At 49.9% G+C, this 21,934-nt stretch overlaps 1 protein-coding gene across 4 annotated transcripts in view; it reads right to left on the bottom strand.

The window, feature by feature from the left end:
- The window catches only part of MYO1D (myosin ID), a 170,349-nt gene that overhangs the window by 44,246 nt on the left and 104,169 nt on the right, over positions 1–21,934 (bottom strand). For 3 of the 4 annotated variants that reach the window (XM_075443750.1, XM_075443751.1, XM_075443753.1), the window contains exon 21: positions 19,248–19,402. In XM_075443750.1, the coding sequence (XP_075299865.1) occupies positions 19,248–19,402 (155 nt within the window). Of the gene's footprint in view, positions 1–17,441; positions 18,202–19,247; positions 19,403–21,934 lie in introns of those variants that run through there. The other variant, XM_075443752.1, reaches the window with a different exon arrangement.

Genomic DNA, 21,934 nt, shown 5'->3' with positions numbered 1-21,934 from the left:
TCACAGGCGGTCACTGGTGGTGAAAGCTCAGCCTTCCCAGCCAGCAGCCTCTCTGCAAGCCCAAAGCAGCCAGAGGACTCCAATCTGCAAACCCAGGCTGGGGGACGTAGCCTGGTCTGAAGCCATCTTCAGCGTGGGCTCAGCTTCCAGTGCGTGTGCAGGGCGGAGGTGACGGCTCACACCAACCTGGCCACGAGCTGGTGCAGCTCAGCGGTGACGGAGCGCAGTCACCGGCAGCTCGGTGGGAGCATCCTTCTTCCAGGAGCAGAGATGGCATCAGCCAAGGTCCCGCAGGACCCTCGGCTCAGATGTTGGAACTCTCCTCTGACCGGCACCTCCACGGCGAGATGAGCAAAGGAGAGCTCCAGGGGATGGGGCGGCGGTGGGCTGAGGGCGTAGAAGAGCATGGACGGGGGCTTTATTTCATAGCTTTTGGCTGTCCTCTACCTGCACATCAGTGAAACATCTTACACTGCCAAAGCAATCTATGCAAACCCAAAGATAACATATTTCTGTGAGAAGGAACAGTCGCCCTGAGGCCCAACGGCAAACCAGTCACTGCTGGAAGGGAGCTCGGCCGGCGAGCAGTCCCAGCCGGGCAGCGTCAGGACGGAGCCAGCTCCATAAATCCGCCCTTAGCCTGCCTAGCAGGTACCAGCACGGGGCAACGGAGCAGGAACACCTTCCCCATCTCCAGTATCAGCTCATCTTCTGAGTTCACACAAGGAAAAGCAAGAAGGGGGGGGGAATCTTTTATGCATTTAATTCAGAATCTAATTACTTTGTATAAATTAGTTAGCTGGCTTCCACCTAAGATTTAACATGTAATAGCCCATGAATCACATCGCTGTTACAGGATATATTGTGCCATTTATATGTAAAAATGCTTTATGCAAGGCACCCTGTGGACTAGGGATATTAATTTATATCACAGGCTCTGGGAGATTAAGTGAAATTAAGGAAGATAAGGAGATAAGACCCTACTGCTGATCCATGCTCCTTAACGAGGAACACGCCCTATGTGCATTTTAAGGTGAAATCAGCCATTCGAGCCTACGCACCGTAAGGTCACTTGGTACGTATGAAGATGGTATACGTTAAAAGCCCACGGGTTGTAACAAAGACTCTCTGGTCAACAACACTAAAGCTGTTTGCTTCCACCTGCTTGCTCTGTATGCTTTTAAATACTCCATTTAATCTGCCCAGATTAACTCCTGTGGCCACAGACCCAGGCAGACAATATTCCTCACTGTAATCTTGGTTTTTCCTCCTTCCAGTGAGCCACGTTTTGTGGCAGGAACTTTTCTTGGCAGCTCTTCCAGTCAGTCCCTATTTATTCCCTACTGGTTTGGAAGCACGACAGGGAAGAGCGGTGCGGACTATCATGCCATGCTCTTCGTGCCTGACAACAGGCACATGCATCCCAATTTCCCTAATGAGGCAGCAACACCCACTCCAAAGGCTTCTAACTCACTTTATGAAGAGCCGGCATCACGCAGAAGTTATTCCACCCAAAGGACAGGGCACAACAGCCACAGGCAGCGGCTGACTAAGGAGTTGCACCAGGAGATGAGGTTCCTCCTCCTGAATCAGCAGTCAGCAACTCCAACAGCATGGAACTGTTCTCCTGTTTAGGCTCCATCCTGACCAGCTCCTCCTTACTACTTAAAAGAGGACAAAACATTACTTACAGTCTAATATTAAGCTAGAGCCCTGCGGCCAGAAACTGCATTAATTTCCATAGATACTGAGTGGTTTTACCAGTACAGCGGAGCTAATTACCTCTTCTCCCCCCCTGCCATTATTAGTGTCACCTCCTGTAGGGACAACACAGAGGCACCGTCCTACCCTGCGACTGCAGCACGCAGCAGTAACCCAGAACTGTCTGCGAGGAGATGGCAAGCACTCCCTCAGCATCTCAAACACGCCGCATAGTTCTTGTTTTCTCACCAAACGCTTTTGCGCTAGGGGTTATTTTCACGTCCTGTCCGGCCCGCGAGCAGCTGAGTTTGTTCCAGACGCCTGAAGACAGCAGGGCTTCGCTCCAGCAACGCAGTTATCGGGCGCCACGAAACGCAGAAGCCACCCAGTGGCAATTTTTTTTTCACATTGTGTTTCTACACACCTGCTTAGAAATTCTGTTTCGACGCTAGATAAAGGAACTTGGACTGGTACGAACACGTGGCATGCGTCACGCGACTGAAGGCCTCTTGAGTCGCTGGAAACGAACACTCCGGGTGTGAGCCCTCACGCACGGGTTGCGGCGGATGCCTACACCGCCCTGCTCATCTTCTTTGTAGAGGCAGGATGCATTTATCCACACCCTGTCTGCATTCAACCACCAGTACCCAAAACAGACAGTTTAATCACGGTATCCACACAGACACATGCGTGTGCCAGTACAACTACGGGTTTTGTGTCTAACAGCACCGGTCTGGTGTCTGGGTGAGCAAGCAGGAACACCCGAGCCGTCCCCTCAATGAAGCTGTAAAGAGGAAAACTAGGGAGCCGAAAACTTGAGAGGCACAATCTGCTCAACGCTGATGACTTTCCACCCTGGACTGCAAAGCCGTTTACAATAACTCTGTGGCGGAGTAGGTGTAAAGCATTTGTTAAATAATCACCTTTGTTGGATCATTTTCACCAGAACAAAACTGATGCTCAACACAGGCCTTTGACAACACAGCTCAGGCTCTCCAGGCGAGAGCCAGCAGACTCATTTCCTCAAAAAAACCAAAAAACAAAATTAAAAAAAAATCAAAAGACAAAGGCATCCCGTAATTTAATGGCATCTCTTCAAACAACAGCACTGCCTGCAATCAGAACACCAAGGCTTCTGAGCAGCGTGACCAAAAACAGGAATAACACATCACAAGTGGGGAGGAAAAAAAAAAGCCTAAGTGATGCAATAAATAAAAATAACACACGTCTTTCCAGCAAGCGTCGTTAAACAACTGCCGGGCCACATTTTGCATTCATTATCATTCCGCTAGCAATTCCTCGGAGGCTGCCAGCCAGCCAGCGTTTTAGCACACACACTAAATGAGGAAGAGGAAAGCGGATTTTAAGTAGGTCACCAGTAAATATGATCATGAGGGATCTTTGTTGTTGCTGTTGGTTTTGTTCGCTGCCAGCCACTGGAGTCCTTCTTTGCGAGAAACGCTGGAGAAGAAACGAATCCACGCAACAGCAGCAAGGTGGGCAGCGTCTCCAGAGGAAAAGGCGCATTGCCTTTCTGAAACCCGCCGGGCACCTCCGCCACGGACGAGTCTTCCGAGACGAGCGCGCCCTGCACGCCCACCACACCGCTCGCCCGGCCGAGCTGCTAGCTGGGCTCCGAGCACGGAGCTGCGTACGGAGAGGCGGCTGCCGCCAAGGAACACGGGGAAGCGCAGGTTGTGCTTTTATGCCAAGGGGGTTTAACGGAATCGGAGCATCAGCCGCTTTCCTTTCTGCCTTCATCTCCCACCTCTCAGGTGTCTTGCGCTGAGGAGATCTATCTCAAAGCACTCCTCGCCCCAGTCCCCTCCCTGCCCGGTTCTACCGTGTGATTTGGGGTGGGAAAATAAAGAAAAAAAGAAAAAAGAGAGAATTGGGAAGCAAACCAAACTGTCCCTTTGTTCCACGAGCTCTGGGGAGCTCTGTGTGTTTGCATAAAGATGGCACAGAGCAGGGATGGGACGAGCAGAGGCAGGACGCCCATGGCAGAAGCTGCCTCCCCTCGGATGCTGTTCTCTGCCACCGCAGGGAAGCCCAGGCCAGCAGAGCAGACAGACGGACGGACACGCCAAGGCCAGAAGAAGAGTTTCACCATGCAGACAGAGGCCCAAACTGCAGTGGCCACTCAAACCCCAGAAGAAGGACGAGAACCCATCAAGCGAAGCCGCACCATCTGCCATTTTCAGCCCTCTCAGCGCGGAGCGGCCCGCAGTGCCCTCGCACCGAGGTCCATGGCAGAACACGCTGGATCCGAGACGCTGCCGTGTCGGGCACCGCATCCCACCGGCTTCAAAGCCAGACCACCACTGCAAGCTGCGCAGGTCCCCTGTTTGTGTGGCTCCTTCTCCTCCGGCATACGAACACCCGGCTCTGCCAGCCGACTGGCACCACCACGGTTCATCTGGAGAGGGAGCTTCCAGAGGGCAGAAAAGGGGACAATCAAGGGGGAAAAAACTATTCCCAAATATTCGACCAAACCGGACTGCGGTTGCACGAGCGGGGAGCAGGGACTAGCTTGGGTTCGGTGTCAGACGCACGGCAGTAATGCTGCCGTAACGCTGCTTCAAACCCAAGCTTACACTCTGTTCAGTTCCACCTTCTAAAGAGCAAACCAGCACGCTGCTTCTAAACCCTGGCTGCTGAGCAGTCTGAGAGCAGGCGGCGCTGGTTTTCTCCAGGTCCTCGGGGATCCAAGCAGAGGTGGGCAGTTTAGAAAACGATGCTCCTATAAAGTTTCAGCATTTCAGGAGCTTTCTGTTCCCGGAGGAAGACCTGGCTGTTCCCCATGCTCGGCGTATAACTGGGGCTCCTTCTACCGCACCTGTCCCTAGGAGTGAAAAAAAATGGCCAAGGAAAACAAAGCTCACACACCTTCGAGGCAGAGCGCAGCGTCGGGTGCGATCGGAAGGTGGAAGCAGCAGGTGCTGTTTGGGCTTCTCCTACTCCAGTTTTGTATCATCGGGATTGCATTCACCTCGCAGCGCTGCAGCGAAACGAAACCCTCGAAGGAAACCAGCTGCAATGCAAGAGCGTAAGCGTCCCCCTCATCACCCGTTCAAGCCGCAGACTGCGGGGAGCTGGCAAGGGGCTCTGCAAACAAAACTCAGAATCATAGAAACCTAGGTTGGAAAAGACCTCTAAGATCATCAGGTCCAGCCATCACCCCAACCCCACCATGCCTGCTAAACCATGTCCTCAAGTGCCACATCCACACATTTTTTGAACTCCTCCAGGGACGGGGACTCCACCACTGCCCTGGGCAGCCTGGTCCAGTCCCTGACCACTCTTTCAGTACAGAAATTTTTCCAAATATCCAGTCTAAACCTCCCCTGATGCAACTTGAGGCCATTGCCTCTTGTCCTATCGCTCGTTACCTGGGAGAAGAGACCAACACCCCCCTCACTACACCCTCCTTTCAAGTAGCTGTAGAAAGTGATAAGGTCTCCCCTCAGCCTCCTCTTCTCCAGACTGAGCAGCCCCAGCTCCCTCAGCCGCTCCCCATCAGACTTGTTCTCCAGACCCCTCCCCAGCCTCGCTGCCCTTCTCTGGACACGCTCCAGCCCCTCCATGTCCTGCTTGTAGTGAGGGGCCCAGAGCTGAGCACAGCACTCGAGGTGTGGCCTCACCAGTGCCCAGTACAGGGGCACGATCCCCTCCCTACTCCTGCTGGCCACACCATTCCTGATCCAAGCCAGGATGCCTTTGGCCTTCTTGGCCACCTGGACACGCTGCTGGCTCATGCTCAGCCGGCTGTTGACCACTACTCCAGGTCCTTTTCTGCTGGGCAGCTTTCCAGCCACTCTTCCCCAAGCCTGGAGCGTTGCATGGGGTTGTTGTGACCAAAGTGCAGGACCCGGCATTTGGCCTTGTTGAACCTCATACAGCTGGCCTCGTCCCATCGATGCAGCCTGCCCAGATCCCTCTGCAGAGCCTTCCTACCCTCCAGCAGATCGACACTCCCGCCCAGCTTGGTGTCCTCTGCAAACTCAATCCCCTCATCCAGATCATTGATAAAGATGTTAAACAAGACCGGACCCAAAACTGAGCCCTGGGGAACACCACTCGTGACCGGCCACCAGCTGGATCTAACTCCATTCACCACCGCTCTCTGGGCTCGGCCATCCAGCCAGTTCTTTACCCAGTGCAGAGTACACCCATCCAAACCATGGGCAGCCAGCTTCTCCAGGAGGATACTGGAGAAACTTTTCCCCATGCCTACATGTGTAAAAACACCATCCCGTGAAGCGCCTGTTGCCAACTACTCATCAAACCGGTGAGCGTCGCATGAAGAAAACGCTCTTTGTTTTTTCTCTCAGCACCAGCTGTCGGCCGCACACCGCGGAGCTGCTGAAGGCGTCTCATGGCAGGCACTCCCCGGTGAACTCCCAACAAGAGGCAGGTTGCTGCAGCGTGCCTGAAGGACACCATGGAGCTGCCTCGGAGCTGCCCGAGAGCCGGCTACAGCGCAATTAGGCTCGAGCTGGGTGGCAAGAGAAGTGCTGGAGCCACTGACTGAAGCATTAAATAAAAGGATTGTTATGGCAGATCCTCCTTGTGACCGTTCAAACATCACCGTTCAGGTCTGAGCTCATGTGGTCCCTCCAAAGTAAAGCAGCAGTTGTGCTGCGAGTCGCCTGCTGTCTCTACCCACACACACGTCTCTCAATACTTGATGTTCTGCCTCAAAAAACCCAGGTTTTAAGGCAAAGCAGCATGTCACTTTGATCCTTTCCAGGCTTTACAGCTCTAAATATGACCTGCCCCGTTAGCCTGGTACCAGCACTGCTTTTTGAGGCCAGATGTGTAAGGTGACGTTTTCTAACGTGGGATTTTTATTGTTTTTTAAAGCATCTCGAAGCAATAACACAGCTCACAGCGCAGCGTGCCACAGAAACTGGGAACAGCACAGCTCCCGACAGCGCGATCCTTCGGAGTCTGTGATGCGCAAAGGCGCGATCCAGCCACCACACCGGGGGGAGAGATGTCTGCACTCCAGCCGGCTCCGCGGAACGGATTCATCCCGGCCACACCAGCTCCTCGGGACGTCGCATGCCCTGACGATGCAACCCGAACCGTACGCATTTACACACCGCACACGCGTGACGCTGCTGGCAGCTGATGGAGAGGCAGTAGGAAGCCGTGGTAACGCCTGCTGCTGAAGGAGAAACCCTTGAAGCAGTCCTAAATCTCACACCGCTCTCTGCGGGGTGTCAAAGACAGCATCTCAGAAAGGAAGAAATTCTACTTTTTAAGAGATAACACTGGAAAGGGCTTTGCTCAGAGCCTGTCCTTAGCAGTGCTGTACTGCAGAAACTCGGTAATACCGAGGGAGAAGCCATCCGGGGCACGCTCCCATCACCTGGATGTCCATCCCCGGGCACAGCTGAAGCCCTGCGCCTGGAAATCACAGAATCACAGAATAGTAGTGGTTGGAAGGGCCCTCTGTGGGTCATCTAGTCCAACCCCCCCGCCGAAGCAGGGTCACCTACAGCAGGCTGCACAGGACCTTGTCCAGGCGGGTCTTGAATATCTCCAGAGAAGGAGACTCCACAACCTCCCTGGGCAGCCTGTTCCAGTGCTCCGTCACCCTCAGAGGGAAGAAGTTCTTCCTCATGTTCAGACGGAACTTCCTGTGCCTCAGTTTGTGCCCGTTGCCCCTTGTCCTGTCACTGGGCACCACTGAAAAGAGCTTGGCCCCATCCTCCTGACACCCACCCTTCAGATATTTGCAGGCATTTCTAAGGTCCCCTCGCAGCCTTCTCTTCTCCAGGCTGAACAAGCCCAGTTCCCTCAACCTCTCCTCGTAGTGGAGATGCTCCAGTCCCCTCACCATCCTTGTAGCCCTCCGCTGGACTCTCTCCAGTAGCTCTTCATCCTTCTTGAACTGGGGAGCCCAGAACTGGACACAGTACTCCAGATGAGGCCTCACCAGGGCAGTGTAGAGGGGAAGGAGAACCTCCCTTGTCCTGCTGGCCACACTCTTCTTGATGCACCCCAGGATCCCATTGGCCTTCTTGGCAGCCAGGGCACACTGCTGGCTCATAGTTAACCTGTCGTCCACCAGGACACCCAGGTCCCTCTCCGCAGAGCTGCTCTCCAGCAGGTCCACCCCAAGCCTGTACTGGTGCATGAGGTTGTTCCTCCCCAGGTGCAGGACCCTGCACTTGCCCTTGTTGAACCTCATCAGGTTCCTCTCTGCCCAGCTCTCCAGCCTATCCAGGTCACGCACCCGATTCTAGCACGGCAGTCCCAACCCCCGCCCCGACAGCAGGTTCCGAGCCATCCCCGACACGAGTTACCTCTGTCAGCGCGGGGCGCAGGGCACGAGGGCCCTTGGAGCCGCGCTGCGGATGCAGGCGAGAGGGTCGGGTCGTGGAGGAGCGGGACAGGGCCAGCCCTCGGGCATCCCGTGCGCCAGGCTGGACGCGTCGGCAGGGTTTGCTCTACTGGAGGCTCCAGCACAAGCGCTGGGTGAGAAGCGGGAACTGGGGAATCCACACCAGCACTCTCCTCTTCGCCCCTCCCCCCCACTTAATTTAGCATTAAACCATCTTATTTGGATAATGAATTATTATGTGTAACCACCGAGCTATGGGCAGGAGCAAACACTTTCAGCCCGACTTTATGAACAAAGCAGATTTACAGGGAAATTGGCTTCGGATCGTTCTCAGCACATCAGTTTTGAAAAAGAGGAAAAAAAGCAATGTTTAAGTAACAGCAAATCAAAAGGGATTTAGGTATCTGCAGGACTGAAATGAAGCCAACACATTAAAACTAACCACAAAAATGATCGTAACTAGACTTACGCAAATCTTTTTCGTCCTAGATACAAAAACCAGCACAGCTTCATTGAGAAATTCGGCACACGAAAGGGGAAAGAGGAGAGCCACGGACAAAACACACGAGCGCTTCTTTCACCCAGATATCAGGGTAAGAAGCACAGCAGCAGAATTGCAAGCTGGCAAAGGAGAATCTATAAGGAGAGCAATACACCAGGCTCAATATATTAAGTAAATATACTTCAGTTCTGTACTGTGAGCTTGATTCCAGACTGGCTTTTCTTTTTCCATCCTGCATTTTAGCAGGAGCTTTAAAACTTGAGCTCAGATGTTAAGTTCTGGATCCATTGTAAAAAGACAAAATAAAAGCTATAAAGTCTGTCAAGAAATAAAAGGGATTTTTTTTCTTTTTTTGCAAAGTCGTGTTAGCACAGCCACATTTAAATACTAATTTCTTTGACCTTGGCTTCAGGAAGAACTGCTGGGACCCAATATTTTTACCAAATATTCTCTATTTAAAAAGAAAGTTCCTTAGGCATTTCCAAAAATGTCGAGCACCAAGCCAGGGGTCTTTATCACATCCAGATTTTATCAGGTAGTGGCTCCACACTTTCCAGAAAAACACAACACAAAACCCACCCTCTAAGTATAAAATATCCGTTACGCGCCAAAGTCACTCGCTCCTTCTGAAAGAGCAGCCTCGGCAACATCAAGTGCCTTTCCGAGAACAATTCAAATATTGAGTTCACAAGATGAAATGAACTGGGCAACAGATAAATGGAAGGAAAGCAAGTTTAGAAGACGAATTTTTGGCTCTGCTGAAAGTGCTATAACATGGAAAACCAGAAGGAAAGTTTTGTTAATGTGTACTTTCACGATACTTTATTTCATTCCAGAATGTAAAAAGTAGCAGAAATATTTCTGATGAGGCTTATCAAATAACCAAAGGCTTCAAGAGAAAAAAGCATATTTTCCCCCATTGTTTCAAATACAAGAGAAATCCACTGAGCCTATTTATTTTATTAAATTTTTATCTCTTGAAAATATTAAAGCCTTAAAAATAATTGTTGTCCTCATCTTTACAAAACCACTTTTTTTAACACTTAGCGGCTCTCTGCGAAATTAAACACTCGCAGTTCAAAGGCGAAGCTGCTCAGAAGCTTGGGTCTGGTCCACAGAGCCGATGCGCAGGCAGCCACCAGGCGCCTTTAATCAGCAATAATGAGATTCGAGGTAGGAACCCCCCCCGTGAGTGCCTCACTATAAAAATGTGGGGAATGTATCAGCTTATGCTAATATTGAAGCATCACCTATGAGAGCTTTTTAATCTCCGCAGGTTTGCAGCCAGTAGCTCCCGGGTGCTGACAACCCCGAGCAGCGCCGTCGGCAGCAGCATCCCGCATCCCAGAGAAGGAACCAGGTGACACATCTCGGCCAGGATCTGACCATCAGTGGAAGGGCAGGCACGGAGCAAACCAGAGTTTGCACAAGTTTGAGTTGTGTGTGGACACCAAAACCATATCTGTACCCATTTTGAGTCCAAAGCTACATTTTTAAAAACAAGTTAAGCAAAATATGCGGTGTAGTTATGGCAGACCACAGACTACGAGGGGAGCGTAAAAGATTACTTCTCTCTAGTAGCTTGTTTTCCAACGTAATAACCCTCTGCTTAAGCACAGGAGGCAGATGGCATGAATTACACCTCCCCCCCCCCCAATAAAACAAAAATATAAAAGTTTTATATGCCTGAGATTTGCGGAGCAGGAAGGTTCCCAGCACAGAGCCTGGCGGATGCCAGGACAGCTGCTCGGGGCAGATGGGTCCTTTGACAGCTTGATAATACTGACTTGCTGGTGCAACTAAGCCCCGGTAAGGCCAGCCAACGTGGGGCCATCTGTTTTCTGGAGAGGAAAGGCTCTTGGAACAGCAGGTAGCCAGTGCTTTGGTTGAGAATTAAACCAACAGCAAGATCATCAGTATTTACAACCTTTCCTTGTGCAACCACGTAGGCAGAGCCGGCAGCGTGACTGCCGCGTCAGACTGCTCCCGCAGCCCTGCGCTCGGTTTCAAGACGCGGCTTGGGATTTCCGTGCTGCGGTTTGTACCGCCGAAGGCTCTTCAGAGGACGCTTTCTGCTTATGTCAGTTTGTTAGCAGCAGGCAAGGTGATGGTTCGTGTCAAACTTCCACAGTCTTGAATGACTGCCAAGAGCTGGAGTTCAAGACTGAAAATAATCATACGGTCAGAAAGGTGTGATAACGCATGGACTGCACGCAGCGCAGAGCCCGTCAGAAACCTCTCTGTAAGATGGAACGCTCCCATTCACCTGTTCCCACAACGACACCCAACACCTTCTCTGGGGAGAACCCCCAGTGCCCAGCATCGAAAGGGAAGCTCGACTGGAACTCTGGCACGGCAGCTGGAGAACGGAGAAACTCCGAATTGCTGCACCACAGTGACCACTCAGGTGTGATTTCTTTAATTGTTTTTATATTCTGATCATAAATTCCTCAAGCGCAGGAAGGAACCGGACAGAGCCTCATAAAAGGGCACAGAAAATGTCAAGTCCTCTAAAATATTTAAGCATTCATACTTAGAAGTATGATGGCTTCTATAACACCTAGAGAGGAGGAGGATGGGTTTGAATTTTCTAATCTAGGACACTGCCAAGTACATATCACCGCTTCTGACAGTCTAAATGCTGCTTTTCCCTCCAGATCACAAATAATCCTTCCCGTTTCACACTGCTCCTATAGAATGTCCAAGAACAGAATGGTTTCACGTGTTTTAGCCCAGTAGATCCATTAGCTGGAGATAGGGAATGAACTGGGCAACTCCAAAAACACTCTGCAAAAGGCTAATGAGACAAACCATCAGTAATGCATCACACTGGTGTGGTGGGCTGGAGAGGACCTTGGGGTGACCAGAGAGCTATTGTCACAGGAATTACAGTTACCGCGGAAACCTGCTTCTAAATTTTCAGAGTAATCAATGATTTTTTGAGTGCCCTGAATAAGACTTCCCGAATACAACATGATTCCAGAAAATGCCAAGCAAGTGAACCATCGGAGAAGTCAATCTCCTTCACAGCACATCAGGCTCCGACAACTTCCGATTTCTACCAAGCTCTCCGTCCCAGGAGGACGCTGAAGATCTGCATGGAGCTTCAGCATCCAGGTGCTGCTTACGGAACGGAAAGCACCCAAGTTAGACTGAGATGCTGGTATAGAGCAAGTTGAGCCTGCTTCAGCCACAGCAGAGTCCTCTTCCCAGCGGATTTTAGACCGAATTCATGCTGACAATGGGCAGAGGACATGGGCACGCGAGGGAAGGAAAAACTGACCAATAAACCTCTTCAGTCCTTGAAGGAAGGCCAGAAAATATAGTGAGTTACTGCTATTCACGTTATCAGAGAAAAGAATTTACTTTTAGATGTAGACGCCAAGTAGACAAATAAACGGTTCACAATATTTCTGCAAAAACTAAACTCAGCCTCTTGAAAGCCCAAGCCCCTCGCTAGAGCTCATTTTATTCTCAATATAACAAACCCAGGGCCGCGGGAGACAAACCTACTTCTGCCATTTCAGGAACATACTGACATGTCTAACAAAAACGTGCTCTTCCACTGGCACGCGAGACAGGGAAGGCTTGCCCGGCCAGGCAAAGGCCCTGTCAGAGGCAGGGACCAAACCCCGCCGCAGCAGCAGTGCCGGGAAGGCGAGTCTGCAGCAGGGAACCGACCCCTCTGCGGAGTCCCTTACTGAGCTCCCTGCTAGCAGGACAGGTGTTTGGAGAAACTCAGCCGCACCGACAGCTCAAGAAATGTTTTCCAAAACATAAAAGAATTAAAAAAGAGAGTGGGTTTCATCGGGGTGCTAGCACTCCTCCTGTTCCTGCCTTGCAGTCATCGAAAGCAATAAATCTTTACCCATGCAATGTATTTTCCAAAGGAAAACCATCATTTCTTAACCCAAGCTACAACTGTCAGGTCGACAAACCCACACAAGAATTACCAAAGATGATTCTAAAGATTGTATGTTAGCCAAAGGTAAATCTTAGCTAAATCCTGGAAAATGTCTCTAAGTCACTAAAACAAGGTAAGAGAATTAAGCCAATTTTTCCTGATAATGTATTTTTTATAATTTATTTTGTATAAGGAAACTATTCTTCCTGTTGCCACTTCCCTTCTGCAGGGTCAAGTACCTGATGCGTAAAAAGCTGGCAGCTAACTGCGGGTTAGGGCTTCCCCCCCCAGACCCCAGCAGAATTATACTCGAAATTCATTACGAACAGAAATCCTGTATAAAAACCGAGCTCAAGCACTGAAAGAAATGTTAGGGAAGAGTCTGCTAGGAATAAAGTCCGGTCCTTTGTCAGGCTCCAGCCGCCGCTAACAATGGTGTCAGCCACCGGCACGGCGGCATCAGCACCGAACACGGGTTAGCATCACACAGCATCACACAGCGACTGCGAAGCAGTTTGCTTCCAGCCCACCCTGCCGAAGCAGCGCCCAGCTCCTTCTGATCTCCTCTAGCCTACCAGAAACCGCCCGCACCGATGGAAACTTCCAGCTAAAGGGCACTCCTCACCGGCCCGGCTGCCGGCGCTGCTGACACCCGCTGTCAGCCAGCGGCTAATTTTCATCGCGTTCACAAAGCTGAAGTGACAGATTAATTTGGTATCAGCGGCTGTAACACCCCGCCTTTGTGCGGAGGCTTTCTGCCTGTCGAAACGGTTGTTTCCTTGGGGTGAGGTCGGTTTGTGAGCAGCACAGCACCACACGCCAGTCTCGGCTCCTCTTTCTTTCTTTGGCCCAAAACACCGAGAGTCTGAATCCCCATCACCTCCTCTCGATTGTCGCTGACGCCAGAGAAGACGCTGCTGTTCTAACTCGCATGTAAATCTATTCATCTCAGCAGTTAATCAAGGTTTCTGCAAGGGAAAGGTAAACAGCTTTAAAAGAAAGGAGCAATTTTACAGCAACTAAAATCAGCGCAGTTTTGTAAAGAGAGAGCATCTTTAGGACAAACTGAAGTGTTTTTAACCTCTTGCATGATACCTGGGCCTGAGCTGGAAAGTCTGTTTCTTCTCATCAGTGGAAAAAATTCAAATTAAAAATATTGAATTGATTTTAATCAAACTGGGCTCTCCTACCCGATAATCTGTGTTCCAGACCATGCTCATAATTGAGCAGAGGATTTTCTCCCAAACAAGCAAAATCAAATCATGTTGACTCTCCTCTGTCTTTCTTTACTGACAACATCAAAAATGTGTAAAACGCTTGCCCTCACCCTTGCACAACGGATTGAAAACGTGTATTTACAGAGCGTTCCCTTCCACCCATCCCACAAACACCTCGGCATTCCTGCTATCAACCAAACCCACGCAGCAGGCAGCACGCGGCGCTCAACCTTAAACACCACCATTTAGATACTGGCGAACTTCACAATCTTTCACTTCAGCGTGTTTGCAGGAAGCTTTGTTTGCCACAACATGAACTGTTGCAAAGAGCAATAATACAGAAAAAACATCTATGAGCTCTTCCCTTTGTACCAAACGCCTTTGGCCTCCCCAGACTGCCCGCAGTTCTGGTTCGGTTTTATTCGGACGCGCGAGTTCTGTCGCTGGGGGGACTCGGGGGTACCGCACTCACCCAAAGCCTTACGCCATCCCAGTGAAACCAGTATTGACGGCTGAAGCTTTGAACACCAGGACAGCAGCGAGAAGTGCACTTTCCTTTCCAAACACAGGCTTTTCTGAACACCGAAAGCAGGGCTAAGATGAGCGGTCGCCCCGAGGCTGGGCATGCCACTGCCCCAAGCACAGCTCGGGCCTCTCCTCTCTCCGTGCCGAGGGGCGAGCAGCCCCCGCTCCCCCCGTGCAGCGCAACGCTGCTGCTCCCCCCCCGGCTCCCCGGCCTGCTTAGACCGTGAACTCTCTGGACCAGGATCCGTTTGCTCACCGCGTTAAGCCCAGCAAAGCCGTAGTCCCAGCCAGACCCCCGTGTGCCACCGCGCTGCCGACGGAAGGTGCACTTTGTACGGCTGCACTTCCCCACGCAAATCTTGCTTAATACAGAAGCCTGGGCAAACTCTGCACCTTACACCAGACGTGCTTCTCTCTCAGTTTGTTTGGAAAGGCTGATGGCACAGATTTCCCCTCCTTTTTTTTTTACATATATTTATATATACGTACATATACTTTCCACATTTTTACATATATGCCTATATAAATATATGTATATACATAAATTTCCCCCAATTTTTAACACATGTATGTATAAATCCTACATGCACACTCTCACTCCTGTCTTACACACAGATGATACATGTACGTATGACACTAAGTCCAATGACCAAACCTCTCCGCTTCCGCAATCAGACAAAGCGCTGCCATCTCAGCTAACGTAACGAAAGGCACAGACGGAGCAAAACGACGACACGTGAGGCACGGGAAAGAGAAAGCCGAGGAACGCAGTCTTCCTCCAGACGCCTTCGTGCCAAGCCAGAGTGCCCTGTGCGGAGGAGGGACAGGGTGACTGGCCTGAGCGGAGCCTACAGCCTGGTCTGAGATCCATTCTGGTGGGCTACTGCTTGGTCAGCGGCGTGGCAGCGCCCATGCAGCTGGCTCCAAGGCACGCCAGTCTAAGAACCCAGAACTAAAGAAAACTGATCCAGTGCACACTCATAATTAAAATCGGCTGACAGGTCTCAGAGTGCAATGGAAAATACAAAATTATCCTCAGGCAAGTGATTTTCTGCTGGAATTCTGCAGGGATTGCTTTTTACTGTTCTTTTAACTCCCCCTTCCCCTCAGCAATCCTGGAAGAAAACCAGCGACTGCGGCCGCAGACAAGCTGGGGTTAGCGGAACAGAAAGCATGGAAGAGAGCAGGCCACTGACACACACTGATCTGAACTGTGTGGGTAAAGCAGACAGAAAACTCTGAGTGCGTTTTAACACAGACAAGAAGAATCACTTCTGTCAGCTAGGGCGTGCTGCAGAACGGAGCGCAGTGCTTGGAACAAAGGATGGGTCTCGGTCACCATCGGTGGTGACATCTGAGCTGCGTTTACAACCCATGGTGTTTAGATCATGGCACTCCCCCGCTGCGGGGAAGACCAGACACAGGAGGCGACACGCGCCGTGTGAGAGCCGCAAGAGGAGGAGAGTAACAGCCACTAGTGCTTCAGAAACCAGCTACAGCCAGGTCTTCTCCAGTGAAATACAGCTTTGAAGTACGTCCAGCAAGAGTCCTCAATCCATTGGACTGATCAGTTGAGGCACCTTCTAGAGGCTTAAGGACCGTGAAGCAATGTGGTTGTAAAAGATGGAAAAGGAGAAGTCCTTTCCTGGCTGAGAATCCTCCCCTTTGATGTCCACCCTCACTCCTCCGAGAGCTCCTCAGGTCCCTTTCTCTGGCGTATGGGCTCCAACACGCGAAGGGACACTGTGGCCACATCCACAGCTTCTGCGAGCTGCATCCCTCACCCTGTAAGCAAGAGCTTTGGCAAACCAACAACAAGAGCAACGCGCTGCCCTCATCACTTCAGAGCACCTTCTCCTCCTGCCAAGCAGCACAAGAGAGCCCCATGATCCAAATTTCACACGCTTGCTCCTGCAAGGGACTGCCCCCCCCACTGCGCTGCTAGAGGATTTCTCCAGCTGTTTCCTGCGCTCTGCTGACCCACAGCTCTTCTCAGCTGGCAGGCACAGGGCTCCAGCAGGAGATGCCCATCAGTGAGGGCGAGACAGCCGCAGCCAGAGAACAGCGAGGAGAACACCCAGGTGAACTCCAGCTCACGGACACGTCTACTCACTGCTTTGCAGGCAGACACGAACTCGCTGTGGCCGCTACATCAGCACCTCAGCTGGCTTTCCCATAATTTCTGCTGGGAATTCAGTTACCTAAATAACTGCATTGTTTAAAAAAAAAAAAATCTAGCTGAGATGTTAGGACTCAAACATCCGTTAACTCGACTACATTTAATTCACTGTCTTAACGAGCAGAGTCGCTACTCCAAAATTTTATAGCTCATAGAAGCATCGTGTTACTTTTATGCTATATAAATACTCATTTGTGACCACAACCTGAAAGCAAGAAAACTCCTACCAGGAATAATTTGTCAAAGATGCAGCTTCAGGCAGATTTCCATCGGCGAAGCGAAAAGATGTGACCTCAGGCAGTATGTTCCCAACCGCGAAGCCTTTCTGCCTAAGAACAGGGACAGCGTAACTTCTCCGAAGCAGCTGCCAGAACACAGCTTCTAACGGCATCACCTCGAAACTTTCTGCCTCAGCTATTTTTTGGGGAAGATTTCCAAAAATTCGCAACAGATGATGTGTCAGGCATTGAAGTTCCCAGTTCAAAGAGTTTGGGAAAACAATAAAACCTGAAACCGAGCACCTGAATGAGGAGGTTTAGGCATCCTCAGAACAGATGTCATCACCAGCCTCCTCCTCCTCGTTCCTACACATTAACACAGAACGGCATCGAGTTTTACATTATTTTATTACTCCAGTATTTAAATATCATTACCTACTACGCTACACATAACCAAGGGCAGCTGTGCAACCTTACCCTTGCTAAAACCTCGTAACGGGGGTTTTAGGACTGATATGGGGGTGGCTGGAAATGAGTTTGTATGTTCCAAGAGGACAGCAAGCGAGACCCCCCTCACCCGAGGGAGCTGCTCCCCCCAGCCCAGGCGGAGCAGAGCTCTGAAGTCCCATTACAGGGTCACCCAGCGATGTGAACTTTCAGGCTCAAGATTTTACTGCTGGCTCCACTTTCTTTTCACAGCCATCACCTTCTGACAGGCAGGACAGGGAAACCCGACGCTTGCCATGAGGCACACGGTGACTTGCAGCTAATCCCGTTTAACGAGGAATTCCCAAAGTGCCTCTCAAGCAAGGGATCAGCTAATCCCATTCACTGACAGGATTTCTTTACTTACTCTTAGAAAATGGAAAGTGGCTGAAACCAAGAGTATTTCCTTTTATTTTGATTTACAGATATTGCTTTGAAGCAGGAAACCATGACATTTGGATATTTGGAAAATTAAACATGAGCTGTTCCTGTACATTATTGTTAAACCAGTAACTTCCATTAGATGTTGGGAGAAAAGGGGGCCTTTAGATCAGCTCTCCCATTTAACCAGCTGTGCTGAGTCATCATCTGAAGCACTAAAAAAATGCTAATATTGTGTTAAGTGAAGAATAAACAGCATGTTGAACCGCCATTCTGCTACAGACAGTGATTAGATAAAAATGAATTCTTTTTAAAGATAAAAATGCCATTGTTAAATCAGTGTAAGAAATTGAAAATCAATAGTTTACACCCTTAAAATATGCTTTCTTGAAATGAAGAACATGTGTCCCCCCCGAGCTACACTGGATGCGTGACGAATAGGCTGGGAACTTCGTAGTAACGTCCGAGCAAAAGGAACAGCAAAGCAGGGCAGTCTGAACACTGAACATACAGGATCTGAGGCGTAATCAACGGGTTCGCGGCTCTTCCCAACATTAGAGGCTCGTTAAGGCTCCGAGGACTATCAGCCATCTGAAGATGATGTCACCTGGGCTCATAACGAGCCAGACACGGACCAACTCCAGCTACTTCACAGGATTCCCAAAATGGAGTGCGCTGCTTTACAAGGCGTGTATCTCCTGAGCCTTCAGGAATAGCTGCCTTTGAAACCACACTATATTTAGGTAGAAGCAAAACCAGAGAATGTTTTCTGTTGCTTTTCAGCACTGAATTTCTCCAAACACATTATGCCGATGCCGAGAATTCATATGAAGTGAATTTAGCACCTGCCTGCTCCAGCAGGACAGACAGCAGTGAGCTTTGCGCAGCAGTGTGAGAAGTGGCTAAACCCGCACGCTCTTCTTGAATTCATGAAAAAAATTACCCAGGGACCTAACGTAACCTGAATTCACTCTCCTTGTCCTGCTACTTGCATATCTTTATGAGTATTTACCTATAAAGCCCCCTTTTCACGGATCATAAATGAAGCATGGTATTGTGAACAGCAAAAGCCAGCGCTGCATGTGATGCTGATCAACATCAGTCCTGGCAAGAATCTGGTCTGGAGGAGTCGGGGAACAACTCTGCAGGTCTGTTCCCCCCCCACCCCATTTCTCTACAGAGTTCCTGTCATGTGCTGGCCTGCAACGCAGTCACTGCGGTGACGCTTGTCTGGACCGTCCCGAACTGGCTCTGCGGTATAAAGGTGATTATTGCTAGTTCAGCTGTAGCTACAAGAAGCTCAATGCAAGATAACCACTTCAGTGTTCAGTTCACCAGTAAAACAGCTCATGCACATTGATTTACAAGAGAGACAATTTTCAGGAAACAGGGATGACATTTTACAGCTCGAGCAATAAATCACACTGGGAGCAGGGGGAGCCATTTGAGAAAGGAATAGCTGTATCTTAATTTTACACGTTCAGAGTTTGGCTGTAAGTATGGACACACCGCGACACACTCCAAATGCACCGCCAGTGATATCCGTCCCCAAAAACCCATGCTCTAATAAACATACAGGGAAGGCAGAAAGGGCAAGCAAAGTGTTGTAGCTAAAAAGGCATGTCCCAAAACTGCAAGGACAAAGATGTTCTGGCATCCTAGTAATACCGTGAAGTAACACAGACAAAGCTCAAGACCGGCATCAAAATGACTTCGGGGGAAGTTTCTGATTTGGCACGCTAGACTGAGTTTTCAACAAAATCCATCCCCACCACTGACCTCTTGAAGTGACTTGCCAGGACTCCCACCAGCTCTCCAATCCTGCTGTCGTTAGAGGGCTCTTTACTGAAGAGACAGACAATGAGATCCTTGTTGTCTTTCGTGTGGAAGACCACGAGCTGGTCCTTTCCATTGGAGACACTCAGTCCTATCAACTGCGAAGAGAAAACAAGAAAAATGCTGTGTATGTTAATCTATCTTTGCTGCTTCGCAACACTTGCTCTCAGCCAGAGCTCAGGGCAACGGCAGCACGCAGGTCCTCAGTACCCCTCCCACACGCTGAAAAAGTCAAGGTGCAATGACAGGGTTTTTTTTGGAAGTCAACAGTCTCGAAGGCACCAGGAAATGTCACCAGCCAGACTGGGTTCCCTCTGAGCGACTCTTGGCACTAGCAGCACCCTCCCGTGTACCTGGAGCGTCCTTCTGCCCACCCCGAACCACCGGCCACCCATCAAAGAGGGCCCCAGCTGCATTTGCAATAGCGGGAGCTTGCTGTCCCCAAAATCTCACACTGGATGACACCTCATCGCTCAGGGGCAGAGCCACAGCCCTGCTTTTATTGTTGGTTTCCTTTGAACAGAAATAACCATGAGCACGGCCAACAACCATCTTCAAATTCACATACGCGGTGCTGGGAATGCAACTGTACGGAAATAATGTAAGAATTAAGTTTACTGAAAGGCTGAACATCTTGATGAAGAATATAAGTTGCACACCCTGCAGGGCTGTGATGATTCCAGTATTTAGGCATGGATTAAGGTCTTGCTGTTCTGACAAAATAAAAAGGTGTGGGGTCTTTGTCTTGTTTTCTGTGTGTGGGGTTTTTTTTTTGCTTTATTTTGGTTTTGTTTTTTTCTTTTTTGTCTGTTAAGTAACTGTTACTTGGCACATTAAAAGCTTTGTCCTCATCATCTCACAAAGCAAAGCAAAAGCTGCACATTTTTAGCATCGGCAATCTGGGTACAGGCTATTCAGATGAATATTAGAAAACGTAAAAACCAAATCTCTGCTGGCAAAACAAAATAGAAGGATGGCAAAAGAAACATCAAGAGGTAAGTACATTTAACAAACCAGCGCTAAAAAAATGAAAACAAAAAAGAAAAGGCAGAGAGACAAAGGAATGGTGAGTACAGGGAGAGAAGAGAGCAGAGCTTCCCTGTCCCGAGGGCTGTACGACTCCTTTGAGTCACCCAGGGATGTGCAGAGAAGCCACGTTCTTCTAGAAGCGACAGGCACCGATGTACCATTTGGTGGAAATGAAAGTCTCATCATCCCCTTCTTAGAGGAAACAGCTTTCTGTGTCACCCCACTGCCTGTGTTGGAAAGGATATTAGCACCAGCCGAGCTGGAGACTACTCACTCCTTTCAGCAGCACGAATCACATTCCGAAACAGTCGGGATCCGTGTGCTTGGTTTCGCAGTCACCACGCGCTCTCTCCAAGCAGCCTGCTGCAGCTCTGGGTGGCTAACACAGGCCAGGCAGCAGCAGCGGCCCAGGAAGGCACGCCACGACCAACACTCCGCAGTGCGGTGCAAGCCCTGTTTTCTGGACGAAACGCTACCCAAGTTCAGCATCACTCCCACTGTGCTGGCGTGTGATCAGCGTACAGCAGTCTGTCTGAGCTGCGGTAACCGCTGGGGTTCCAAACCCCCAGCAGAGACCTCCTGCTCCCTGCTGCACACACCCAACACGGGCGGAGGGTATTCCCTACCCTCCATGCTATTTTGAGGTTACGAACACTTAAAAACAAGCTACGCTTCATGCACAGACATTAACAGCTGCCTGGGTTTATAGTGTCCCTTAAAATTAATTTGCATGCTTAACTAACATCCTGTGAGCACAACAGCACCAGAGGGACCACTGCCATCCAGGTTTTCAATGAGCACGGAGTCTGAAAGATGAACAAGTTGAAATCTCTGGATTTGAAAAACCTATTTAAACATTAATTATTCAACACAACTGTGTTAGAAGTCAAAGAGCCATTCAAAATTTTCTTTTTTCACCCCTCCCCACACGACTATTTGAACTTATAAAAATAACACAAAAGAAGTAATTATAGAGAAGGTGCTTATCTCCATATTTACAAACACTAATATTAGCTCTGCTTGAAGATCAAGAGAAACTTCTCAGCCTCCACAGAGCATCCTTTATTGTATTCACTGCTGTACTGGGAAAGGCAGCTGCAAGATCCTTTCTGCTGCTCAGTCGCCTTTTAATTCCTTTCTGCCAATATGTGTTATCTTCTCCCCAGGTAAGAACAAAAAAGATAATTGTATATTGGTACTTCTGAGGCATCCGCCAGAACGCCCGCACACAGAAAATCCCCCAAAGCAGCATCTCAGTACAGTGAAACAGTCAGGGTTGAAAGGCAAGTTATTGCTTCGTCATCATTTGCACAAAACCACAGATTCCGCAGGCAGGACACAACACACCAGAACACAGAGCCCGGGACGAGCAGGCACGCGTCAGGGGCTGTGCCGAAACCAGTTACACGTAAACACAGTCAAAGGAGACTGGGAACTGGGGTGTGATTTCTTCAGCAAAAACTAGTTTCTGGTCATAACAGACATCAGCTGACCGTCTCCAACGAGATTTCCATGGAAACACCATCCCCATGGATGTTGCCATGTTGACAGGGGGCTTTTGAAATGCTGACAGCGAGCAGCACAGCGAACAGGCAGAGGAA

The sequence above is a fragment of the Opisthocomus hoazin genome, chromosome 26 (assembly GCF_030867145.1).
Source record: "Opisthocomus hoazin isolate bOpiHoa1 chromosome 26, bOpiHoa1.hap1, whole genome shotgun sequence".
Classification (NCBI taxonomy): domain Eukaryota; kingdom Metazoa; phylum Chordata; class Aves; order Opisthocomiformes; family Opisthocomidae; genus Opisthocomus; species Opisthocomus hoazin.
The sequence above is the reverse complement of the archived record's forward strand: the minus strand, read 5'-3'. Positions and strand labels throughout refer to the sequence as shown.